General features: G+C 39.1%; 5 protein-coding genes across 9 annotated transcripts; 1 reads left to right on the top strand and 4 right to left on the bottom strand.

Annotated features, from left to right (window-relative positions):
* Window positions 1-47: 47 nt before the first annotated feature.
* LOC117603392 (uncharacterized) lies at window positions 48-2680 on the bottom strand. 4 transcript variants are annotated; one of them, XM_034322504.2, is made up of 6 exons: window positions 2558-2662; window positions 2428-2485; window positions 1148-1284; window positions 775-957; window positions 584-700; window positions 48-510 (listed from the first exon to the last, which is right to left on the bottom strand). In XM_034322504.2, exons 1-6 carry the CDS (start codon window positions 2645-2647, stop codon window positions 436-438), a joined length of 660 nt encoding a protein of 219 aa, XP_034178395.1. In that variant the 5' UTR covers window positions 2648-2662; the 3' UTR covers window positions 48-435. The 4 variants fall into 4 exon arrangements, with proteins under 4 accessions (XP_034178395.1, XP_034178394.1, XP_034178396.1 ...); XM_034322503.2 differs by having other exon boundaries at window positions 2428-2680; XM_034322505.2 differs by lacking the exon at window positions 2428-2485 and having other exon boundaries at window positions 2558-2629.
* Window positions 2681-2882: 202 nt separating this feature from the next.
* Window positions 2883-13622, bottom strand: LOC117603396 (plasmolipin). The gene is made up of 4 exons (XM_034322512.2): window positions 13260-13622; window positions 4361-4528; window positions 4168-4281; window positions 2883-4007 (listed from the first exon to the last, which is right to left on the bottom strand). Exons 1-4 carry the CDS (start codon window positions 13431-13433, stop codon window positions 3924-3926), a joined length of 540 nt encoding a protein of 179 aa, XP_034178403.1. The 5' UTR covers window positions 13434-13622; the 3' UTR covers window positions 2883-3923.
* LOC117603377 (dynein axonemal intermediate chain 3) lies at window positions 4535-13252 on the bottom strand. 2 transcript variants are annotated; one of them, XM_076688120.1, is made up of 2 exons: window positions 8303-13252; window positions 4535-8194 (listed from the first exon to the last, which is right to left on the bottom strand). In XM_076688120.1, exon 2 carries the CDS (start codon window positions 7467-7469, stop codon window positions 4650-4652), a length of 2820 nt encoding a protein of 939 aa, XP_076544235.1. In that variant the 5' UTR covers window positions 7470-8194; window positions 8303-13252; the 3' UTR covers window positions 4535-4649. The 2 variants fall into 2 exon arrangements, with proteins under 2 accessions (XP_076544235.1, XP_076544236.1); XM_076688121.1 differs by having other exon boundaries at window positions 4535-8069.
* A 588-nt stretch (window positions 13623-14210) lies between the features above and the next one.
* LOC117603387 (syntenin-1) lies at window positions 14211-16505 on the top strand. Its single transcript, XM_034322499.2, has 8 exons — window positions 14211-14392; window positions 14676-14741; window positions 14811-14999; window positions 15059-15169; window positions 15242-15477; window positions 15568-15721; window positions 15795-15904; window positions 15977-16505. Exons 2-8 carry the CDS (start codon window positions 14691-14693, stop codon window positions 16029-16031), a joined length of 906 nt encoding a protein of 301 aa, XP_034178390.1. The 5' UTR covers window positions 14211-14392; window positions 14676-14690; the 3' UTR covers window positions 16032-16505.
* LOC117603391 (transmembrane protein 45B) lies at window positions 16268-18461 on the bottom strand. The gene is made up of 2 exons (XM_034322502.2): window positions 18345-18461; window positions 16268-18161 (listed from the first exon to the last, which is right to left on the bottom strand). The coding sequence occupies exon 2, from the start codon at window positions 18141-18143 to the stop codon at window positions 17355-17357; it is 789 nt and encodes a 262-aa protein (XP_034178393.1). The 5' UTR covers window positions 18144-18161; window positions 18345-18461; the 3' UTR covers window positions 16268-17354.
* Between the last annotated feature and the right edge of the window lie 3918 nt (window positions 18462-22379).

Raw genomic sequence — 22379 nt, 5'->3', positions numbered from 1 at the left:
TCTAATCGGGCATCATCGGAAAATGAGTTACAATCGGTAGCTACGTATACTCTTTCTTGGTATATTTTTCTTACATAAACGTTAGATACAAGTAAAATAAATACATTTCAAAGACGATTTCTGTGAATAAATGCGTATAAATGGAGGAACCGTATAAAATATCAATAGACAATATAAAATATTAAATCACACATGGTATTTATAAAACGTACTTAACCATTCGAGTAAGCGTAAATTGTTTGTTGCGTTTGTGCTTGTGTCAGTATTATAAAATATACAAATTACAATAAATATTCTTCGAAAAGGTTTGGTACAAAACCATGAGTTAGATTCGACTCGATGTCCGAAACTTGAAACAATACGTACGATTCGAAGACGATTATGACAATATTGAAAATATTGAAAAGATTTTCAGTAAAAGGCACAATAATGTTCTCAAATTCCTCTGTATGTACGGAGAGCAACGATAGTGCTTAGGAGATACAATGCAGAGTTTACCAAACCGCAGATCTAAAATGAAAAAATTAAAATTACGAGGGACATTACAAATTTTAAATGCAATCATCTTATTCTTTCCACTTACCGCAGCAGCCATTAACACTTCGTATTGGCTGTAGCCTTTCATATTCGATACATGCACTATAAAAGTTAACGATGCAGCTAAATATAATCCAAATGCTATAGAATGATAGAGAAGTTCCTATAAAAGAATAGATCATTTTACAATACATTATTTTGTGATAACGAATCTCTTCTGAAATTTCTAATACTTACGAAGATGGTTTTTGAGATGATAGACGACGTCGAGAGTGAAGCTAAACAGCTTACCAGTAGGATAAAACTAGAGATCATAAACGTCGTCGTTATTAAAAGAAAGAATAATTCAGCGGTATATTGGTATCCACCATGCGTGGTGAATCGATGGCCAATTATTGCCACGCAAACTATTCCCAGTGCCTAAAAAACACGGTCAATAAAGAGTGAACGGGGAAACACGTAAAGTGAGATTAAACCAAACTGTGTATCGCATAGATTGCAATTTCTGAGCGGAAGCGGAACTTCGTAGCGATAACAGAACGGTACTGATTACTAATCTTTTCTCACGTAAATTTTTTATTTATTTTTTTTTTTTAATGGCAAGGCTTACCACGTGCAATAACTTGAAAAGACCGCCCCACGTTTTCAAATAACCAGTGTTGATGATGACCGACGTGGAGCTACTCGTCACCGTTTGTGTTCTGATGGTTACCGAATGCGACATTGTCATTCCCTTCGTTGCCGATTCTGAAACGAGAGTGAAAGCGGCACGTTATGATGGAGAAAGCAGCCTGTGATATCATCCACGAACTATTTATGATTACACTTTTCTACCTAGCAACTGATACGAGATATGTTTCAGTAATTATTATTACACACTGACGCAGGTGTACCTTATGATTTAGGAGTGATTCAAAGTTCCCTCTGCTTGATAAAATATTTGTTTTATAATAAAAAAAGAAGATAGCACGTTGCAACGAGTATACATATTCCATGGAAAGTAACTCCAGGAGGAAAAAGAGGGCCAAGGCTAACATTTCGAGGCGCGGCCTACATTTTGCGAACAACCTCCTCCGCTTTCCGACACCCAAGAATAGCCATCGAGTCGCGCGTTTTATTTTCACCAAAGAAACGCTGCTTTCCTTCACCGATCACCAGCTCAGGTTTCTTGTGTTACGTTCAGTCGACGAACAAAAGAAAAAAAAGAAAAATTCGAAAGGTAGATGTAAATGCGATACTTTAACGCAGAAGCATGTTTCGAAGCGAAAAGCGCGGATATTTTCACTTTCATTTCGTATATTTTGCCGCACCCCTAAACTTTGTTGTCGATCGATAACACGGTCATCACTTTCCCCTTCGGTTCAATGTTGAGGAACGTACAGGAAATGAATACTTTGCATGACAGATTGTAATAAAGATTACAGTACTTTATCTAATCAAAAGCAACGCTTTGCAGTAAGTTCTATACATAACATTTACACGATCGCTGATTCAATGAAAATTAAAGCAAAATTCAAAAGTCAGCATATCGGGGAGACATAAAAGATTCCTTCTCTTAATGTGTATCGTGAATATCCTCGAATTAGCGCGGCTACGAATAAACAAACACCCGCGAAATGTCGTCACTAGTTATTTTTAAATGAAAGCACATCTACCAATGAAACCGATAAAAATACTGGAGAATCATGCAGAGCACATTTCACCGGTCTTTCATAAGATGCTTGCTTGTCCTTTGATAATTCATTGATAATCAGGTAAATCGTAATTAAATGCGATAAACTCAAGAGATTGCCCATTACGTATTTTGTATTTGTCAGTTCTAACGATAACATGTCAAAACGAATTGATGGATAATCTATACATTGAAAACTAGATATAATTTGCTCTTACCACACTTCTCGTACAAGGTTTGCTCGAGAAACCCACGATATCGATGCAACGAGTATCTCTGTACAGGATTTACGATTGTTTCTATTAACCGGCAAATGCAAACGACAATGTGCACAAGGTTTAAACTGACCTTAATGAGATAGGTGGTCACGCGGCGGACGTCTGGGATTGACTGAAGTGTACGCTTGCGTTTCGAACGCGGTACCATGAATGACGTCATTCATGATATCATATTCGAATACGTGTTTTCAGAGAAAGATCGTCGCCGCAAAAGCGCATAAGAATCATTATTTCTAATTTTTTCGCTTATCTAAGATAAATGTTGCTATCAATAGTTTCAAGCTAGCTCGTTCTGTCTGTTAACAATTGGTCACTTTAATTTTACCTTAATTTATCCTTACCTAATATACATCGACCGCACTATGATGGCTGTAAAAAGGAGAAATTGGGAATCGTAAATGAAAACGAACATATATTTCCATGGTAATGTGTACAGAAGAAATACAATGTATTTAAAAACGTTTACGTACCAACGAACTGTCCTTAGATTCACAAACACGAATTGTATTCGAGTCCTTTTATGAATGAACGAAAGTAAATAGAAAAAAAGAAAAGGAAAGAAAGAACAACGCACTGCATCTCAAATTTGTGCAAATATATTACTTATATGAAATAGATACGTATATGTATATGTCTAACAGGTGTATACATATAAATATAAAAAGTTCGCGATAGTGCGGAAAGGGTATGATTAGAAAAATTGAATTGGACGGGAGAGTACTGTACGATGTACGCACAGTAACACGACCGAGAAACTAAACACGACTATAAGAAAGTTGGGAAGATTCACGTCCAATATGGATTTTATCGACCCTGAGTCGCGATTCACTTTATCGAGACGATTGCTGTCAACATTCTTGGTAATAGTATTATTGTTCGTACCGTGAGAAAATTGAAAAAGGAGAATCTACGAATCTCCTTCGAAACGAAGAAGTTCTGGAGAGTCGTTGGTATCTCCCGTTCGGCGCGCAACCTGTCTCAGGTCAGCGGCAAACTGTATTCGGTTAACAAACGCGCGATGCTCTCGTAATTGTCCGGAACACTTTGAAATTCGAAACGTCTAAAAGAAATTATGCGTCGAGTTCGAAAGAAACACGATTTCTATCGATCCTGACAGCGCGTACGCGATTCCAGACGATTACGAGAGCGATCGAGGCGCGTTGTCGATCAAGCAAACTATTTTTAAGGCACATAGATTACAGAGTCTCTCTGATCTTAAGCTACGATACACGATTGGGAAAGGGCCACGTTGGACTAGCTTCAACCCATCGATCTCTTCTTTTAGCCTGGTGCTTATTCTTCTGATCGAACGCGATGATTCTGCGATGGTCTATCATGATCTTGAATAGTCGTTGGATCGATAGAACCCGGGTGTAGTAGCTTTGTCGTAGGTGCTCTTCAGGTACCTTGATTTCTTTCAGTACCTTCGATCATCTTCACTGCGTATTGCTGCTCTTCCATTCGACGTACAGGAAATACGCTCCAGCGGCGTACGCAAGCGTGTTAAAAATTCCGAATACCTATGAAGAAACAAGAAATTTTAACGACTGTTATCTGTGTCGTGTTTTTCATGTCAATTTAATGCGGTCGTTAAGGGACGAGAAACGAGAATTTTATGATTCTAGCCGAAATGTTTCGTTCGCGTCCTACATTCTTTTGATAGAGCTCGTTTATTCTTACCCCTGCTGCGATGTTCCTCGAGGTAGACACATGGTGCAACGCGCTCCATACCGACAATTGTGCTATGAAGGCTATCATGTAGAGTATCGCGAACACCGTAGTATTCAAAAGTTCCTGCAAAATGAATATTTTATGAATAATCGAATACAGTTAACTTTGCGTAATTACGTTTACGTTTCAACTTTTCGCTTACCGTCAAAATCCAGTTGATGGGTAGTTTAAGTGCTTCTCGAATCGACAACACGTAAACGAAACACCATAATAAAGAGGCGATGAAAGCTGTCACAGCGACAAATAGAAACCAGTGGGTTGCACCTACCCATGCTGGAGACGCGCATGCCATGCATATTATACCAAGAGCCTGAAACATGAAAAAATACGTCTGCATTTAATTATATTTTCTCGTGTATTTTGTCAGATTTCTCTTATTTACTACCATATAAATAGAAGCAAAATGACAACCATGCAAAAATATTGAATTTTTAATTGCGCGAATTTTTAGTTAACATCTCATTAGCTCGATTGCGTATTTCGTCAAATTTTTTCAAATAATCGTCCACGGATTTTTGTTGTTCGACCGATTCTTTGGATTTCAAAGCTTCCCTTTTCGTTTCGAACAACTCTGGAAAATCAATGAGCAGTTTGTTCAAAAAGTGTGCTTCCTGATTGGCAACTTTGTCCTGAGCTCTCTTCAACTTTGCATCCCTTTCCGCTTTTGCGACAACCAGAGGAAGCCTTTTCGCTTCGAGCTCGGCAGGAACCAAGCCCTTTTTACTAAGAAGTACATTTTTCATTCTATCGAATTCCTTCGATTTCCACGCAACATCCTTTGATATCGGTGCACTGCGAGTCCTTTTCTCAGCTCTCAATTTCAAACGCGCTTCCTGCTCTCTACGAAGCCTTTCCCTCGTCTTTTCCGCTTCTCTTTTGCGTTCTTCGTCACGCCTAGCTGCTCGTTTCGCTATCATGACCGGATCGTTGGCAAGAAAATCCTCTTGCCAACCGATGAAAACTCTTTTCCTTCGCGCTTCTCGCCACACGTATTCCTCGAACCAATCCATCCTCTCGATAATCGTCTGATCGCCACGAAAGATCTCGGGTTCTTCGAACGCTTGAAAAAATCCATTTTGGTCTCCTATACCGATCATTTTCGAACCTTTGCACCCAAGATAATCCAACAATATCAGACTGCTGATCGATCTCGATGATACGACTCGCGAAAACACCGGCTGATTCGATTCGTTCTTTATGTCCCAAATTTCGAATGCACCGTCTCGGGTGCCGAGGAGAAAAACTCCGGGTTCGTTGGCCCAACAGCAAACCGTGTACCTACGAGCCCTCCTCCAGAATAACGGAGAATCCAGATAGTCGTCTCTCCAAATGGCGAACACTCGTCCACCGATCGTCAAAAGAACATCTCGAAGATGAGGAGATCTCGTAATTTCTGTAACTGGACCGTCGTGCACGTACGAATGATTTAAGATCTTACATTCGACGATCTCTGCTGTATCTTCCGCCTGCTCTTCCCATTTACACTTTATCAATCCTTCTCTGCAACCTATCCACAAACTTCTCGTGTACTCCGTATCCTTCGGGTTCTTGATCGATGGTAGACACAAACATAACAGCGTTACATTCTCTGATTCTTGGCTCGAAATTGGAACCCTTAAGCGAAAGACTGGTTGAAAAATCTCGTCCTCGACGAGAGTGCGGAACTTGGAGCTAAGAGAAAGGTTCCAAAAGGCAACCGTGCCATCCTCGGAAGCGGTTAGAAATTGCACGTCCGTGGAAATGGATGATTTTGTCAACTTTCCATTTGGCTCTACTTTATAGCTGGCAGGCATCCACCAGATCGTTCGAACAGGTAGGCAATGAGAACGATGTTTATCCGAAACAACAATCGGACGAAATACTGGCGCGTTGTTTTGCGATGAGGTTCTAAATTTTATATTTTTGTCATTTCGATCGCTGCTCAAATAATCTTCGATGTTCCAAACGATCGTTTGGCCGGTAGAACAGCCTCCGATCACTAAATTGTCGTCGTACGGACAAAAGCAAACAGAATAAATCTCTCTGTGGTCCTGAAGGCTGAGTTGTGGACGAAGCGAATCCTGAAACGACCAAAGAAGCACTCTAGTTTGAAATTCGCCTTCGTTCGCAAATTTATTTTCCCAGCTTCCAGTTGGGACGCTGATGTACGAAATTGCTACGTACTCTGTTAACTTCGGATGGACGGAAACGTTTGAAATAGCTTTATTGACTTTAAAATTGAAAGGAATGAACGAGCATCGTTCGCGCAAAGTATTCGCTTTAGGAAGAGCTAGGATTTTACATTCTGGACGAGATAAATTTTGAACATCGTCCACGTGTAAATTTACTGCTGCGTTATATCTGATAACCTCGATCATCTCCTGTGATCGAGCCTCTAGAAATAATTCTAATGGAGTTTTTTCTCTGGGTATCTCTTCGACCTCCTTGTCTTCGATGTCGCTTTTTTCTCGAGATCGTTCCTCGTCATTCTCCTCCGATTTTTCTTCGAGATCTTCTTCATGAATAGAAGCGTCGTTCAAAGTGTCTTCGTACACATACTGTGTCCATGCATTTCTAGGATTCTTAAGGTACGTTTGAACGAAAGCCTCCCGAGATGGCAAATGCGTTTGAACAGTTCTAGCGATGCATTTTCTGTCGATGTTTTCAAAGTTCTCGTTCGCGTTCACGAGCTGCACGTAGCTATCTCTAGAATCGTTCGAACCTCTGTCGCATAATTTTCGGTTCGAACCCAACAGTTTTCCAGGTAACACAATTTCCACTTCGAACAATTCCCTGAGATTTTTCACAAAAGTTTCTTCCACTTCCAACTCGCTGCCGAAAGACTGCCAGTAATTTGCCTTTTTTCTTACTTTATTCGCAACTTTGTTCCAGATTGCCTTCGAGATATCTCTGTTTCGCTCGCAGACAATGCGTTTCGCGTGCTCGCTAAGGCAAATCACAAATTCGTCGGAAATCAACTGGGTTGAAGCGTAGCCCAGAAGAAACGTGTCGGCTTTGTAGGCGAGAATTTTTTCTTGAAACGCTTCTAGAGACGACTCGGGTAGTTTAGAGAAATTTATAACGAGATCTCGTTGCACGTACGCCCACGGGTATTCGAGGAACACGTGCTCGCCGACCAAACAGCCCAGTTCTCGTTGCGTTTCGGCATCCAGCTTTATCCGTTCCACATCTTCGATATTTTCGTCGACTAACGTCCAGTCAAGTGGACGTTTAACCCCTTTCCTCGGCATCTTCTTTTTCTTTGCCGCCATACTGCGTGCACGGTATCGCGGACATTTCAAACCTTACCAAAATCGATCAAACCTTCACCCTAGAAACAGTCCTGTTTCCACCTTCTCGCAGAAAGTTTTGGTAATCCGTTTGATCGTTACAATATATCTACCCAAAGTATTAAGTAAAACTTAAGAAACGCAAAATGAATGCAGATAAAATGTTCAAGAGACAGGAATGCGTGAAAGAGTGAACGGGCGCGAAAGTGCGAACGATAGGAACGCTAGAACTGTGCACCGAAGATAGAATTTCACTTTCACCGTTTGAAAACGTCGTCGACCGCAATAAATGTGCAGCTAAGAATTCCTAGCGTCAATGGTTCGTGCAATATTATACGAGTTATTAATATTCGTAGGAATAGCTCGAACATTACAAATGTTTACAAGACACACCGATTAAACACGAATAGGTTTCGTCCGTACACGCTTTGTCAAGTATCTAGAATACAATTTACCTTCTAACCATTTTTCCTGCATAAAAATAGGTACTCTGTTAATTGACCTTTTGATGGTGGCACGTCTAAGCCAACTGGTCTCCTCGCTAAATATACGCGTCTAGAAGAGCTAATGGCTGATGGTTTCCTGCGAATATTTCAACTTGTTCAAACTGTTTCCTCTGGCCACCATCGACGCGAGATTGTGTACAAAATTTGTTCGCCGTTCTCTTGATTCGAGAGCAGAGAAACGAGAAATAACGACGACGGTTCCTAAAATAACTTTATGGAGGAGAAATAGCCGCTCGAAAATATAGGTCGGGGTTCTACATTATTCATGGGAGGGATTGTACGTCTGTACATTACTTCTAATATACATACATAATATTAACGATCCTAATAATGACGGTAGTGTCCTAAATCCCATTCACTTGTCCCCCCAGAATCAGAGTCAACGAGCAGCGAAACGGAACGTAACAGATAGACATTTCCAGCTACTTTTCTGCTACAATTTTCCTCTCGACTTTTCATAATCACGCGTTTTCATGATAATTCGATCGAATTACTTAAAACACAACGGATGCGAAAGCACGAAACAAAACAAGCAGAGTACTCGAAGAAACGGCATCGGCTCTAAAATTAGCAACAGGAATTTCAGATCTATCGTCGAACGATCGTTCATAGTGTTTGATGAACGAGGACGAAAGTCCACTGGAACATCGCGTGAAACAAATTCCCGATTAATATCGTCAAGGGTCAGATGAGTTTATCGAATAAATGTAGAACAAAACATGCGCGCCAAACGTTATTCAGAAGTATTTCTGTCGCGAAGTAAAAGTATTGTAATCCAGAAGTGGATGCAACGCTGAATTGCTTGCACTTCGTAACGCGACCGTAGCTATCCGTTCGCGTAGAAAACCGCTTACTTGAATGAAATTGAGAGCACTACTTGAACATACCAAGTCCAAGCATAGATAAGAAAACTCGGATAGAAACCTTACGACCCACATGCGTTATTCGTATGCGATTACTAAGTGGCTACCAGGTACATCCTACGCTAGTAACTTTTGCAGCTATAACCATTCTCACGACGCGCTCAACTATTGTCACTCCTCTTAATTAATATTCAAAAGCATCGATTCCTCAAATAAGATTAAATTATGCAAATCATGAAGTTTTAGCAGTATAATAGAGGAGCCATTTTTACAAATTATGCGATAAAGTTTGGTAAAATGTCGAAACGATGACGTAAGCTTACTTCTTAAAACAGCGATGACTCTGCCACACACCCTGTTTTATCTGAACTTTCTGAAAATAATGTTCTTATAATACAATCGTCATCGCGGCATTATTCTTTGCAATAATGTAATAATAGCTACCGTACTCGTTTAAATTAACAAATTGTTACAGGATTTACGCTATGTTCTAAGGTGTTGTAACGATTGCCTTTCTCTCGAAAGGCTGTCGTTCTTTTCTAAAGAAGCCCTGTTTTTTTTTTTTTCTCTTATCTGCTAATCAATTTAAGCAACGTTGCGATTTGCACAAACGATTACTATTCTGACGAATTAACTTACGTTATCGTGCTCGTAGGATCACGATGGAATAAACAGCGGTTATAGAAATAGCTACGTAATTAGCAATGTAAATCGCGTTGAATAAGGTTAAAAATTTTGCGTCGATGTACGTGCATGTGTGTCAGTAAACACCGATAGACGTGCCATTGTGTGCGTATATACTGACGTGCATATTCTTGCAAGAATTACGTAGAGCTCAAACCATTTTTCCTATCGCCAGATATCGCATAGAAATTTCTAGGACCGTGAATCATATTTCTTCGACAGGTATGTGTATCAACATTAACCATTCATAAACGGTGCGCGTACTGCTTTGTTATCCTACGTAATTTCCTTTTGTTCTTGTTCGCGACATTCCACGAAAACGAGACGAAAAGTGAGCATGACTAGCAACGTTTGATTGGCCGCTACTAATTGAATGAATCATTTGCATAATGTTCTGCCTACGATATAACGTAAGCGCAATGTTCTTAAAAGGCTAAGAAATGGCTCGGTTCGATTCTTTTCCGAAATGTTGAGAGAAAGCTAGAAACGCTAACTCGGTGAACAAACGATTGAACTCGCTTGTTCGACAAATCAAACGATGGAACTAGTTTAATCGATTGGCGGTATTCTTGCAAGCGCGAGCGCAAAAAAAATGATCGTTCTTATGACCCGTCCGTGTCGATTCCGATAGGTACATAGTCGACCAGGCCGCGAGTAGTCCGCGTTGCGAGGTGCGGCTTGTCCTTGCTATAAGCTACTTGCGTGCAATTACTACGATGCATAACTTGTTGCACCAGCCGATATGCCTGGTGAACAGCCTACACACCATAAGAACTCGTGCCACTACGACCCGACAACCGTTGTAATAATTGGCATTGCGTAATTCGGTGCGTTGCTCGTTCCATCCTACCCCAACTAGAATAGCCAGGCATTTATTTTTCCAGTAAAATGTTAAACACCGTCTTCGTCACGAAATTGTACGACTGTTCTTCAAACTTTTTAAATTTCTTTTTTTAAACTGAGGATATTCTGAATCGTGTTATCGAAGTTATGCGTCAACACGACTCTAAAAATGATTCGACAAATATACCGAGAGCACTAATCTGTATGTACCCTATATCGATATCAGAATACGTGGTGACCTTAAAAGCGTAACTTTTTCACACGTTCTCTTCTCACAGTTAATAGAAGACGATCACTGGTCAGAGAAGGAACGTGTGCGTCTATTACCCTGACCGAAATTAACCCCTCGTATAGGATAATCTGCTTGTATACTTGCATGGGAATTATTCGGGGCTCAGGCTACAAGTTAAAATTCATTTAAAACGTGTTTTGGGTAAATGAAAAAGTCTTTTAAAAAATCGAATAAACGTAATTTTATTCAGACTCAAGGGAAAGCGTTAAAAGAACGCTAGGAAAAGTCACGAAGTCTATAGTATCGACGACCCTGAAAAATACCTAGATTTATTCCAATGGAGGGCAACACATATACGTAATGTAAGATTAAACCTATATGCGGAGTACGTATGTACGCGAAAATAAATATGACGCGCGCAAATGACACAACGCGTAGAACATAGCATTTGTATTATACTACTTCTACTATTGTATGTTCCAATTCTTGTTTATCCTACACGCAATTTCGTGACAACGAATCCTTGCTATTAATTATTACCTCTCAAGGTTCGGTTAGTCGGATTTGCATAACAAACGCGATTGTACATGCAGACTGATAAGAAGAAGACATTGTTTCTTAAAGATTCGATACTGTTAACATTTCCTACTGACGAACTAGTAAAAATTTTGGTAAAACGTATCAAGTCGCATAGGTGGGCAACCGGTAGTGGTAGATCGATCGTACAGGAACGAAAATCATCGTCGAAAAGTCAAGGACAGCTTGAATTCTTAATGAATCGTTTCGATACCGTTGGTGCGGCCTCGACGTGTGCCAGTACGATGGAACTCTGAGTATGTGGGACGCCACGTATGGTCCCGGTCATCGGGATGAACATGTATGGTCATCAAACGTGCGTCTAGTTAGTAGGGACGTGTTCCGAGTGTATTGAAACTATGCCAGCACACCAGCCAAGTTTTTCCTCGACTATGCACGATTATCATTCTTTTCGAAAAACCGGTTCCTCTATGTTCTTTAAATATCATTGACGCTTGTATAAATTTGGAATCCATACGTCGCGAGAATTCCATCTTTCGTTTGCGTTCGGTTGAAACGAAGGGGCTGATAATTGGCATTTGAACGCTCGAAACTCATTAACGCTGAATGATCGTAACGAGTTCGTTACACAGAATCCGTGACACGGTGTTTTGCACGGCATGTAAATGTGCAATCAATAAGATACCCTCCGTTCGAGGACGGCAAAGTCTCATGAAATAACACCGTGCTGTATTTGATTTCTATCTGTTGGTAATTCAATCGTGCTATTGCAAAATCACCGTTCGTCACGCACGCATTTTCCTACTTTTGTGTACCAAAAGACATCGTTACGCCAAGGTAACATTGTTTTACAGAGTCTCGTTAAAATTATGCTCGCTCGTTCGCGTTATCGAAAAGTTATGACAGGTGGGGTGATTATCTGAACGATTATTTCAGATATTCGATCGGAAATTCAATCGTATCGTGGTAAGAAACAAACAGATTTTTTTGTAATATAAAAATTGAAGGAAGGTACACGCGCTTTATACACCACAGATATAGAAGAAAGATTTACGGGCGTGTCTCTGACTGCACGTGCGTAAACCAAAGAGAAACGATGCTTACCGATGCTGATCACCTAACGGTACCATCGATTTCGACAAGGAACATCGCTGAACATTGCTGAACATCGGAAGAAACGGAAAATGTGCTTAACGTTACCGGTTAACAACGATTAACGCTTGATATCGCAGTCTCATAATTAGAAACTACCCTTTCTGTCCCCTCAGGATACTTTGTTAACAGTTCCGTAAAGAGGTTCCCGTTATGCATTTATACCGTTGCACATTCAACGTCATGATGCAAACCATACAATTCGAAGGTTGTACTGTTTCCTACCTGCCAGTTTAAACGTTATCAAAGTTTTATTGCTTACGATACAGGATTATTCAGAATGAAAACTGGTTCTCTTGCGAGAAAATAAGCTTCACGAATCGGACGCATAATTGCGCAACGCTCCAAAACATACGCGTTCAAAATAACAACGCCGTATAAAAGATAGATGGACAGTCAAAGCGCCAAAACAATGATGAATGTCTGCCAAAATACAATGAGATTAATTGCATCGTAAAAAATACGATCTTACGGAACATAAGATTGTTCTTACTTTTATAAAATATTATTTTACGGCATTAAATATTCTTACAATTAGAACGAAATCTTTTCGACGTAAGGTGCAAAACATGATATTTGTTTTTTGTTTTATAGTTTGAATATATTTTCTTTATTTAAATTTACAAGTCATATCATTCGTTGCTAGTTATTAATTACAATGGAGGAAACTCTGTTCTTATTAAGATAATGTAAGGTTGAATTACGTAATGCTACATAATCTGTTACTTTGGAAAATAAAGCAGAAAATAAAGATTACAAAGGATTAAAGTATTTTTCAGTAAATATCTTTTAATACTCTTATTTTGAATAGCTGATAATGAAAGCATTGTATCGATCGCGGTTAAGAGCGAGGCGAAATTGCGTTTTAATCTTGTATAAGTTCGCTGAATAAGTTTCTTTTAGCGATCAATTCTTTTCTAATAACGAGAAGAGGAAACCAATGTAATGTACTCACCAATTGCACGAGTTTGATGATACCGGGTATGGTGGTGAAGTAGGGCACGTTTAATCTAATGCTAGTCAGAGGGTTCGGTTGACCCGGTTCTGTCTTCACCGTAGGCACCTGTCGAGGATTATTGCTGGTGTTGTTGCTGGAACTGTCCATTGTCACAACGGTCTCCGACATCATATTACGTTTGCTCGGCAGCAAGTATACTATGGATAAATTCGATGTATATTTGTGAGTGAAAGGAACCGGTGTAAACACCGCTAGAAAATGAAGGGAACCGGTATCGCGAAAGCCAAGCTCGAAACACCTGTTGGTCCACCACGGCCCGCACGGAGGCCACACTACTGAGTACTACCTACATATTAGCCGACGATCCGCTATTCCCCTACCGTATTCTATTTTCCCCCACCGTTATTTCATTCCTTCTTTAACTTGTCAACGAAGTTGAAACGCAAGACACAAATCGCCACGTCATATAGGGAGTTTCCGGTCCTTCCGCTTCCTCTTCGTCCATAGCAATTAATAAATACGTCTCTTTCTATAAAATGTTTAGAAGTTTCTAATGTCCTTTGAGTATAAGTTTCTTTACCACTACCAGAGTTGTTAAGTTTCTACTTAAGACTTGATAGTGAATTTATCGCGTAATGAGATTGCATTTATAAATGATAAAACAACTATATGCAACTATTTAGGTATGTAGGATACGTTTTTTAGAGAGATTCATCATTGAGTTCAAAAATTTTATTAGAAAAACGATAGGCTTCAGCGATGAAATTTCAAACTGAAGCGGTCTGGCGGGGTTACAGGGGAATGAGTAAAGCGATTGGCGTACATGGTGTCGGGGCTGCACATAATGGCGCACAACGAAGACTCTGAACCAATCGTTTGCATGAAGGAACACAATATATATAACGATTGCAACCAATCGACAAATTGGTCTAACAGCACTGACGTTAACACTGTCCAGTACCGTGGCTGTTTTATTCATCATATGTAGCTTATCAATAATACTTCAAAGTATTACTCGTGACGTTCAAGTCGTGTGACTTGGGTGTTTTTACACAAAGTGGTGTAATTTTTGGCGCACAACTTTACATATTACAATATAATTATTACGTTATATTAATTATTTTTTAAAGGTATAATATTAAGATATTTATTTGTGGGTATACATATTTGTTTAAGAATCTTTCTTAGGCGTTGCAGTAGATTCATCACATTGGTATGCCGCATATCTCCGGCTTTTTACGATATTTGCAGTACTCGAAATCTTGGATACTTATGCATGTTTTGTAATAAATTTATTTACAAAGTTTTTGTTCCCTTCCTACCCTTGTTTGATGCATTATTTTTTAATGAATGACATTTTATATCATAGTATCTTGTTGAAGGTATCTCACATAGAGATGTGTTTTCTTTCAGAAAAATCTATACAAAATGTCTCTGTATCCTACTCTTGAAGATATGAAGGTAGATCATATGATGAAGGTAAATAAGAAAACATTCATCTATTTTTCAAGCAATGTTACTTTAACTAATATATTATTTTACTTTTAGGCACAACTACAAGCAGAATCACAGTATAATGTTCCACCTATATCACATGAAAAATCTGCCCCTACTGCACCAGTTTATAATTCTTCTATTCCATTATACCCCTCATTGGGGGAATATATGGGCTTGGAACTTACAGAGGAAATGATAGCACAAAATATGCCTGAATATTCCCTTGTACATAAATCAGATGTAAGTAATACATGATAATTTAATGTCCAATGATTACATCAAAAAATTTTTTTTTCCAGATGACAGTCTGCACCCCTGCAACATTGGGGCCATTAGCAGGTATGGTTGCACCATTGTCTGGACAGTCTTTGGGATTACAGAGAGCTCAAGTTACAAATGGAATAAGGGAAGTAAGTATAACATACTTTATTTATATAAGTATATATAATATTCAAATATAAAATATCACTGTCTTGTTGTAGTTGATCCTCTGCAAAGATAAAGATGGTAAAATTGGTCTAAGGGTACATGCTGTAAATAATGGTATCTTTGTGTGTCTTGTGAGCCAAAATACTCCTGCTGCACTTGCTGGATTAAGGTTTGGAGATCAAATTTTAAGTATCAATAATGTTTCTGTTGCTGGATACACTATGGAACAAGTTCACAAAATGTTACGAAATGCTGACGTTAATAACATCCGAGTAGTGGTACGGGATAGGTTAGTTATGGCGGGTCAATCAGATTATAAAGAAATCCTGTGGATTTTATTTTTATTTCAAATATCCTGATTAAATCTTAATCATTTTAGACCTTTCGAACGCACGGTAACTATGCACAAAGACAGTACAGGATACATCGGGTTTCAGTTTAAGAACGGGAAGATTATTGCTTTAGTTAAAGATTCTTCAGCTGCTAGAAATGGTCTCTTAACTGATCATCAAATACTTGAAATTAATGGGAAGGTACATTACAAACTTGAAAATTCAAGTATTCAACGAGATTGATAAATTTCATCAACTTCGTACAATGTTTCAGAATGTTATTGGACTAAAGGATAAAGAAATTACGGCTGAAATTGAAAATGGCGGGAACATAATCACTGTGACGGTTATTCCATCGTACATTTACGACCATATGGTTAAAAAGTACATTCGTGTTAATACTTGAAGTAATAATTTGATAGAAATTTGCGTATTAAATGAATGTTGTTTTTTCAGAATGAATAGCAGCTTATTAAAAACGTTGATGGACCATTCTGTGCCAGATGTTTAAGTCAGTAAATTTCAAGCCATGTTTAAGATTGTGCATTTTATTACACTAGTGTCTATGTGTGACACTTCATATTTTATTACTAGTAAGAAAAATTACAGGCATAAATAACATACGTACGAAGTTATGGAATATGTTTGCAGTATTGGTTAAAAGTTTGATTAACGTCCTGTATAACAGTTGTAGCTTACTTTTATAGTAAGAGTTAATGGAGAAGGTTTTTTGCCATTTTTTAGATGTTTTTACATTCAAGTTGGTTTTTACATTTATATAATATTGATACCTAATGAATATTTCATCAGTTGCAATATAGCTATCATTCATAGTTAGATCTAAGGTACTTTTGTTGATTAAATTAAATACTACGATACTGTTAGCGTCTTATGAACTGAACAATATTCATCATTATTCATCAACACAACATTATTCATCAACTATGGTGAGTTTTTACATTTGACTTACTCTATGATATACATTTATACGTATTTATTAATACGTTCAAAGTATTTATACAATCGAAACTTCCGATTTACATTGTAAATATCTATACATTTCTCTTGTTTCTTTGCACTATTACGGTATTTACTTTATCAGACTCAATATTTACGATTAATAAGTTTTATACCGTTCTTTGTAAATGTGCCAATTCTATGAAATGTAAATTATGTAACTAATCGTAGTCGAAATAAAATATTGGGTACAAAAGTATTATGGCATATGACTTGTTATGCCACAAATTTCCTTACACATTTAATAAAATGAATCCATACATGATTAATTCTTACTCACGAATGTTTCTGCACATCCTTCTTTATTCTTTTTATCACTGTATCTCCGTATTCCTTGTTTTAAATAAAGTACTACAATTTATGGTTTATAAATGTTTATTGAAATGAATTATTTACAGTGTATAATTATGCAAATTCTTTTGGCACATACAAGTTTGTGGTGAAATAGAAAAATTTATTACAAAAGATGATGTATTTCTCTACTCAATAAATAAATAAGCAACAATATCGTAAGGCACCTCTTAATTGCTAATGAGTATTTTTACCTACTATTTCGGGATATTAGAAAATTGTATATATTATCGCGCTTATGTAGGGGTTGTATAAAATAGAAAATGTTCGTTGTGGTACAAGATATATCTCGATGTTATAAATATTAAGTAAAAAAATACTAATACTGTGTAAAAATCGCAAGTATTATATGTTATTTGATTTTTTGAAACTACTTTAGTAATATGCTACTCTAAAAATATTATTTTTATGCGTATTATAAATGTTATATAATAGCACAAAATTATATTGCACTCATTTGAGATTTTTACATTCTCTGATCTGGCTCTTGACAATAATCATAAATAGGAATCTCTGGTGGTTCTCCTAGTATGATTCTAGGAGCACAGCTTCTTGTTATTGCTACCACACATAATGTTACAGCTGAAGCAGCTGCTACATGCCAAGAAAATATAAGAGCAACACCTTCTGGTCTTACTGGTATACCTGTATGGTATACCCGTACCATGTGTGCTATCCAACCACCATGAAGAAGTGTTGTAGAAGCTCTTAATAGTTTCAATTCAGGCCACACAAGTTCCAAGGCAATAGCCAGAGATGTGGTCCATACTATAAAGGCTAAGATTAAATTCACTATTGCATTACTTCCAACACTTCCCCATAAGAAGAGAAATCCTTCTATGAAGAAGCTTTGACCAAGTGCCAATTTAACTAATCCCTCACTCACATTGTGAGGAAAGTAGAAATTTAAAACATCAACAAGACCAGAGAATGCAAAAAACAAATAGATTGTTGCAAGTACAACTTTAGGAGACACATTGCCAACTTGTTGCATCCCACCAGTTATTGTACCAGCTAAACCTACAGCAGTTGCTATTAATTTTAAACTCCCTTCAATAGGATGTCTATTTAATAACTTCTCACATTTTTCTATCAGTCTTAATCCTTTGGTTGTACTTGAATCATCTCTAGATCTTAGAGACACCCAGTATTTGGCATATTCATAGCACCACTTCAAACCAAAGCCATAAAAAATACATCCGGTAAGAATGTATGGTAAACAGCTATCTGCAGAGTACATTGGGAATTCAGTCATTCTTCCTTGGTATTAGAACTGCAAAAGAGATAAAGATGTTTTAGAAACAATTAAATGTTCATAACATGAATTGAAAAGTTCTGGATTAATTTATCGAACATCTTTTTCGTATTTTATAATTTTCATAATACAGACAGTCATTATACAATATAACGTTACTGTAAGTATGCATATAAAGTATATTAATTTTAAAATACTTACTTTACGTTATGTGAACACTCTCCTAGAGCAGTGACTACAGGCAGTGACTACAGATGTAGAAGATTGGACATGCCCTTGTTTTCGACGAGTCATGATTTAGGGGGTCCCAGACACCCCCAGGGGCGCTGATTCGAGGTCGGAATTTTAGTTCACATTTTTGCCGCCAGAGGGCCAAAAATCGAGCAAGATTTAGTTCCTTTTTTTACCGCCAGAGGGCGCTGATCCGAGGTTGAAATTTTAGTTCACATTTTTGCCGCCAGAGGGCCAAAAATTGAGCATGGTTTAGTTCCTTTTTTTACCGCCAGGGGGCGCTGATTCGAGGTCGAAATTTTAGTTCACGTTTTTGCCGCCAGAGGGCCAAAAATTGAGCAAGGTTTAGTTCCTTTTTTTATCGCCAGAGGGCGCTGATTCGAGGTCGAAATTTTAGTTAACATTTTTGCCGCCAGAGGGCCAAAAATTGAGCATGGTTTAGTTCCATTTTTTACCGCCAGAGGGCGCTAAACTCATCCGTACTTTAGTTCCTTTTTTCGCCACTAGAGGGCACTATTATGACCGCCATAAGCGTTATTTCAAGGATGTAAGGTACCGCAGATTGGAGGGAATAGAGTGATTTGTCGGATGCAGGGCTATAAGGGAAGCAGGGTTGTAGGAGGAACAGACATTTAAAGGAGATGTAAAGGATTGAAGAGTGTAAGGGATAGAAATGTGGAAAGGTTAGAGGGATGTTAGGCATACGGGAATGTGAGGGAGCAGGGATATAAGGGTGATAGTGGTGAAAACGATGCAAGGACATAAAGAAAGAAGCGATGTAAAGGATGCAGTGATATAAGTGATGCTGGGATGTAAGTGATAGGAGGAATGGAAGGGAACAATAAAATCAACTCGTTCAGTCCCCTAATGCGTTTAATACATCAAATTAAACGAACGTAGAAAGTGTCTCCTGTGAGTCAGGACTACTGGTCAGAGACTACTAGCAGTAGTAGTACTCCTTAGGTATATCTCCTCTGTATCATAAAATGGTAAACTATTATCGGTTTAAAAAGAAAGATAACGTGATTCGTGCCGATGTCAATAGCTCGCGCCACCATGATAGTTCTTTGCGAGGGCTATCGGTAAGATAGGGATTTCAGACACCATCAAAATTGTGAAAAGAATAGTTATGCAACATAATATTCCTTGAAGGACCGCAAAATGTTTTTAAAATTAAAAGGCTTGAACATAAAATTGTGTGGGGCGGTGCATATTATAATTGCTAGAGAAATTCACTCGTTCAGTGTTATAGGCGTCTTTATTTTCACATGGCCACAAGCTGAAACAGGAGGAGATGAAAAGCCGATCGAGCGGCTCGCTTCTCTAGGCCTAGATAGATGAAGATAACATCTGATGTCGGTGAACGCAGGCTACGGGGGGTCCGTTCTCTCGCAACAGGTCTCCAAGTATGTTCCTACCTGTTACGAGTGTTCTTGGGGGCCTCGTCATTATAATGTTAAACGATTCAGGAGAGGATCGAGATCGATGCTATTGCTACAGCTGCCATAAACAGTTCGATCGAAGTGGAGCAGGAATTTCTGTTACAACGTCCAGCTTGGACAGTTTTCTTGCACAATAGTCCTGCGATGATCTTTTGAAAACATTTGCATTAAAAAACTTTAACCTTAGTTGTAAGTTCACCTGTATCATCCAGTTGCTACCCACAAACCCCATACGTTCTCTGTGGAAGAGAAACTCGAAACTAGCGAGAAGAAAATCGAAACACGGCTGATTACATCCGTATAGTAAGTCGTAACGCATGTTGTTGCTGTGTACGTAAGATCGTGCGGGTGTTCGTTATCTGATTGTCTTCGTGTACCTGGTCAGAAGTCGTTTTACAAGAGTTATGCGAGCGTCATTATAACGTGGCGAAGTAAGGAAGAGGGAAGAAAAAGGACAGTGAAAAGAAACGAGGTTGTAATGGCGCAAAAACGTTTCTTTCTTCCCATTTCTTACGGATTCCTCGAGTCTGCATAAAATGAAAATTGAACATTCCTTCTCCGTTCCGTGCTAATTATCGTCCCGGGAGGCTGCCCGAGTATTTAGCATTGACACGCAAAGCGATGCCTTTGTACTTTGTTGCTGAAAGTGTTAAATTAATAATTGCCACGATTTTAGTTATTTGAACGAGTAGAAAGCGGAGTCAAAGAGAGCCCTAGTTTCAATGTAATATCAGTGAAAAATCACCGCTGTTGAAGGGTTAAAGCAGGCTTCAAAATGTAGTTTTAAAAGATAATAACTGTTTGTTTCGTGGCGAGGAAAGAAAAAAGAAGAAAACCGGCTGCGAGAGCCTCGTAATTCTCGCTTAATCGTCAATGGAGCGAGGTCCAATTTTAATAAACTACGTTTATGTGATAGGAGTGGAAAAACAACGTCATTCTATGGCTCGATGGAGCTGTCAGTCAACGAGGAGGTTTCTCAACCTGGCTTACCCAGAATTTGTAAATCATCGAGAAGTTGCACCGCTACACGTGATGCAAACGCTTCGTTCGACCTATTCACGCCCACCTTCGCGACCATAGCTGCCAGCTATAATTGACTTTGTATTGAGATTTATCTGGTTCGCGGCGATCTTTTAACAAAGATTTCCCCGGGCTTTATTGGCTCGCGTTGCGACAGAAACGTGTTCAACGGTGACCAGGACACTGTGTAATTAAACCGGCGTCATAGTTTACGAGCTCGACGAGCAATTCGCTCGGAACGATCCTGTCGCTGGCTTGTTGTCGTTGAAATAGAAACTTTCTTGATATTCACCTTCTTTCTTCTTTAACATTAGGAATCCATGTAAAACTGAATGCTCATCCAGGTCGAAAGAACGCTAATTCGATGGGAGAAAGAGAGGAAGAATCTCCTTCGTGTCCTCGCGAACGTCCACGAATGGGGGACGTAGAAACGTAGGCAGAAGCCCGGTCTATTAGTGAAGGAAATTAGTTTTGCACGTAAGGCAAAGGTAATGCAAGAAGGTGAAGCGAGCCAGCGAGTGACTCGACGGCCGTAGGTCGCGGATTTATGACCGGCAGGGTTTTATGCCCTGTTTGCAGAAGAAGAAACCCATGGAAGAGTCCTTGATTATTTCCTAGTCCCCTTTTACGTTTCAATTTAGCTTCTTTGACCGGGATTTCGCTCGAGTTTCTTCGGGGTAAATCAAGAAGCAGCAATGTTCCTTCCGTCACTATCATGCAAATCATTTTTAACGAAATGATTATGGAAATTAACCATTTTTTATGTAACCATTGTCCTCTGCTTTCTCGTAACAGTGTCACCAGATTTTTTCCAAATTTTTTTCAACTCGGTCACGCGCCACGCGTGGGCGATGCTTTCTCTTCCGTTTGTAGAACGCGGCAGAGGAGGCTCGGGTGTGAGCGAGACCGATATAAACGGGAGACAAAACTAATTAGCCAGGATTATTAGAGACAATATGGCAAATTGCGCTTACTCACGGCCCGCAGCACGATCGTGCGCCGCGATAGACAACACTCGGAGCGTCAGCACGATTCAGTTCATTAATTATACCCGGCTTACGATTACAAGATCGCTTTAATTGCAATTACGCAATCGGCGTCCCGATCGATATATATTACGTCGGGTCTGTGTATAGCTGCGGGCGATTTCTGCACCGCCGTACAACGTGCAGATTTTTCCCCCGCGATCTTTCATGCTGTTTATAAACGACGGGACGGGTAAAAAGGTTTCGTGAATTCAGCTGCTAAACGTTTCATTAATCCTTTCGAGACGAAAGAGAGATAGCTTTATTATCTTACCTACGGATTATAAAATCGAAGATATCAATTTTCTCGAGGATTTTGGAAAATACATCGTGTCAATGGCTGAAATGAGTCAGAATGACCTCTCGACGGTGTAAAGATTTAGTCCTGCGGATCGAATGTCCGCCACCCACGGTCGTCGATCGCCGATAGATCACACCTGATCGTAAATAGATCACTCGCGCCTGTTCCCGGCCTGTAGGCGTGTTTTCCGTGCCGAGCGTTTGACCAAAGTGATTTT

The sequence above is a fragment of the Osmia lignaria genome, chromosome 4 (genome assembly GCF_051020975.1).
Source record: "Osmia lignaria lignaria isolate PbOS001 chromosome 4, iyOsmLign1, whole genome shotgun sequence".
Lineage (NCBI taxonomy): Eukaryota > Metazoa > Arthropoda > Insecta > Hymenoptera > Megachilidae > Osmia > Osmia lignaria.
Note: the sequence above shows the minus strand (reverse complement) of the source record. Positions and strands in the feature narration are given on the sequence as shown.

Bases quoted from the DNA above. Each gene is read 5' to 3' on its own strand.
- LOC117603392 (XM_034322503.2), bottom strand. From the start codon at position 2,647: ATGACGTCATTCATGGTACCGCGTTCGAAACGCAAGCGTACACTTCAG. The intron at 958-1,147 runs GTAAGCCTTGCC...CGTGTTTTTTAG, and splicing joins TTTTCAAGTTATTGCACGTG to GCACTGGGAATAGTTTGCGT. The intron at 701-774 runs GTAAGTATTAGA...ATTCTTTTATAG, and splicing joins TCATCTCAAAAACCATCTTC to GAACTTCTCTATCATTCTAT.
- LOC117603377 (XM_076688120.1), bottom strand. From the start codon at position 7,469: ATGGCGGCAAAGAAAAAGAAGATGCCGAGGAAAGGGGTTAAACGTCCA.
- LOC117603391 (XM_034322502.2), bottom strand. From the start codon at position 18,143: ATGACTGAATTCCCAATGTACTCTGCAGATAGCTGTTTACCATACATT.
- LOC117603396 (XM_034322512.2), bottom strand. From the start codon at position 13,433: ATGATGTCGGAGACCGTTGTGACAATGGACAGTTCCAGCAACAACACC. The intron at 4,282-4,360 runs GTAAGCGAAAAG...TTCATTTTGCAG, and splicing joins CCATCAACTGGATTTTGACG to GAACTTTTGAATACTACGGT. The intron at 4,008-4,167 runs GTAAGAATAAAC...GTTTCTTCATAG, and splicing joins CGAGGAACATCGCAGCAGGG to GTATTCGGAATTTTTAACAC.
- LOC117603387 (XM_034322499.2), top strand. From the start codon at position 14,691: ATGTCTCTGTATCCTACTCTTGAAGATATGAAGGTAGATCATATGATG. The intron at 15,000-15,058 runs GTAAGTAATACA...TTTTTTTTCCAG, and splicing joins CCCTTGTACATAAATCAGAT to ATGACAGTCTGCACCCCTGC. The intron at 15,170-15,241 runs GTAAGTATAACA...GTCTTGTTGTAG, and splicing joins TTACAAATGGAATAAGGGAA to TTGATCCTCTGCAAAGATAA.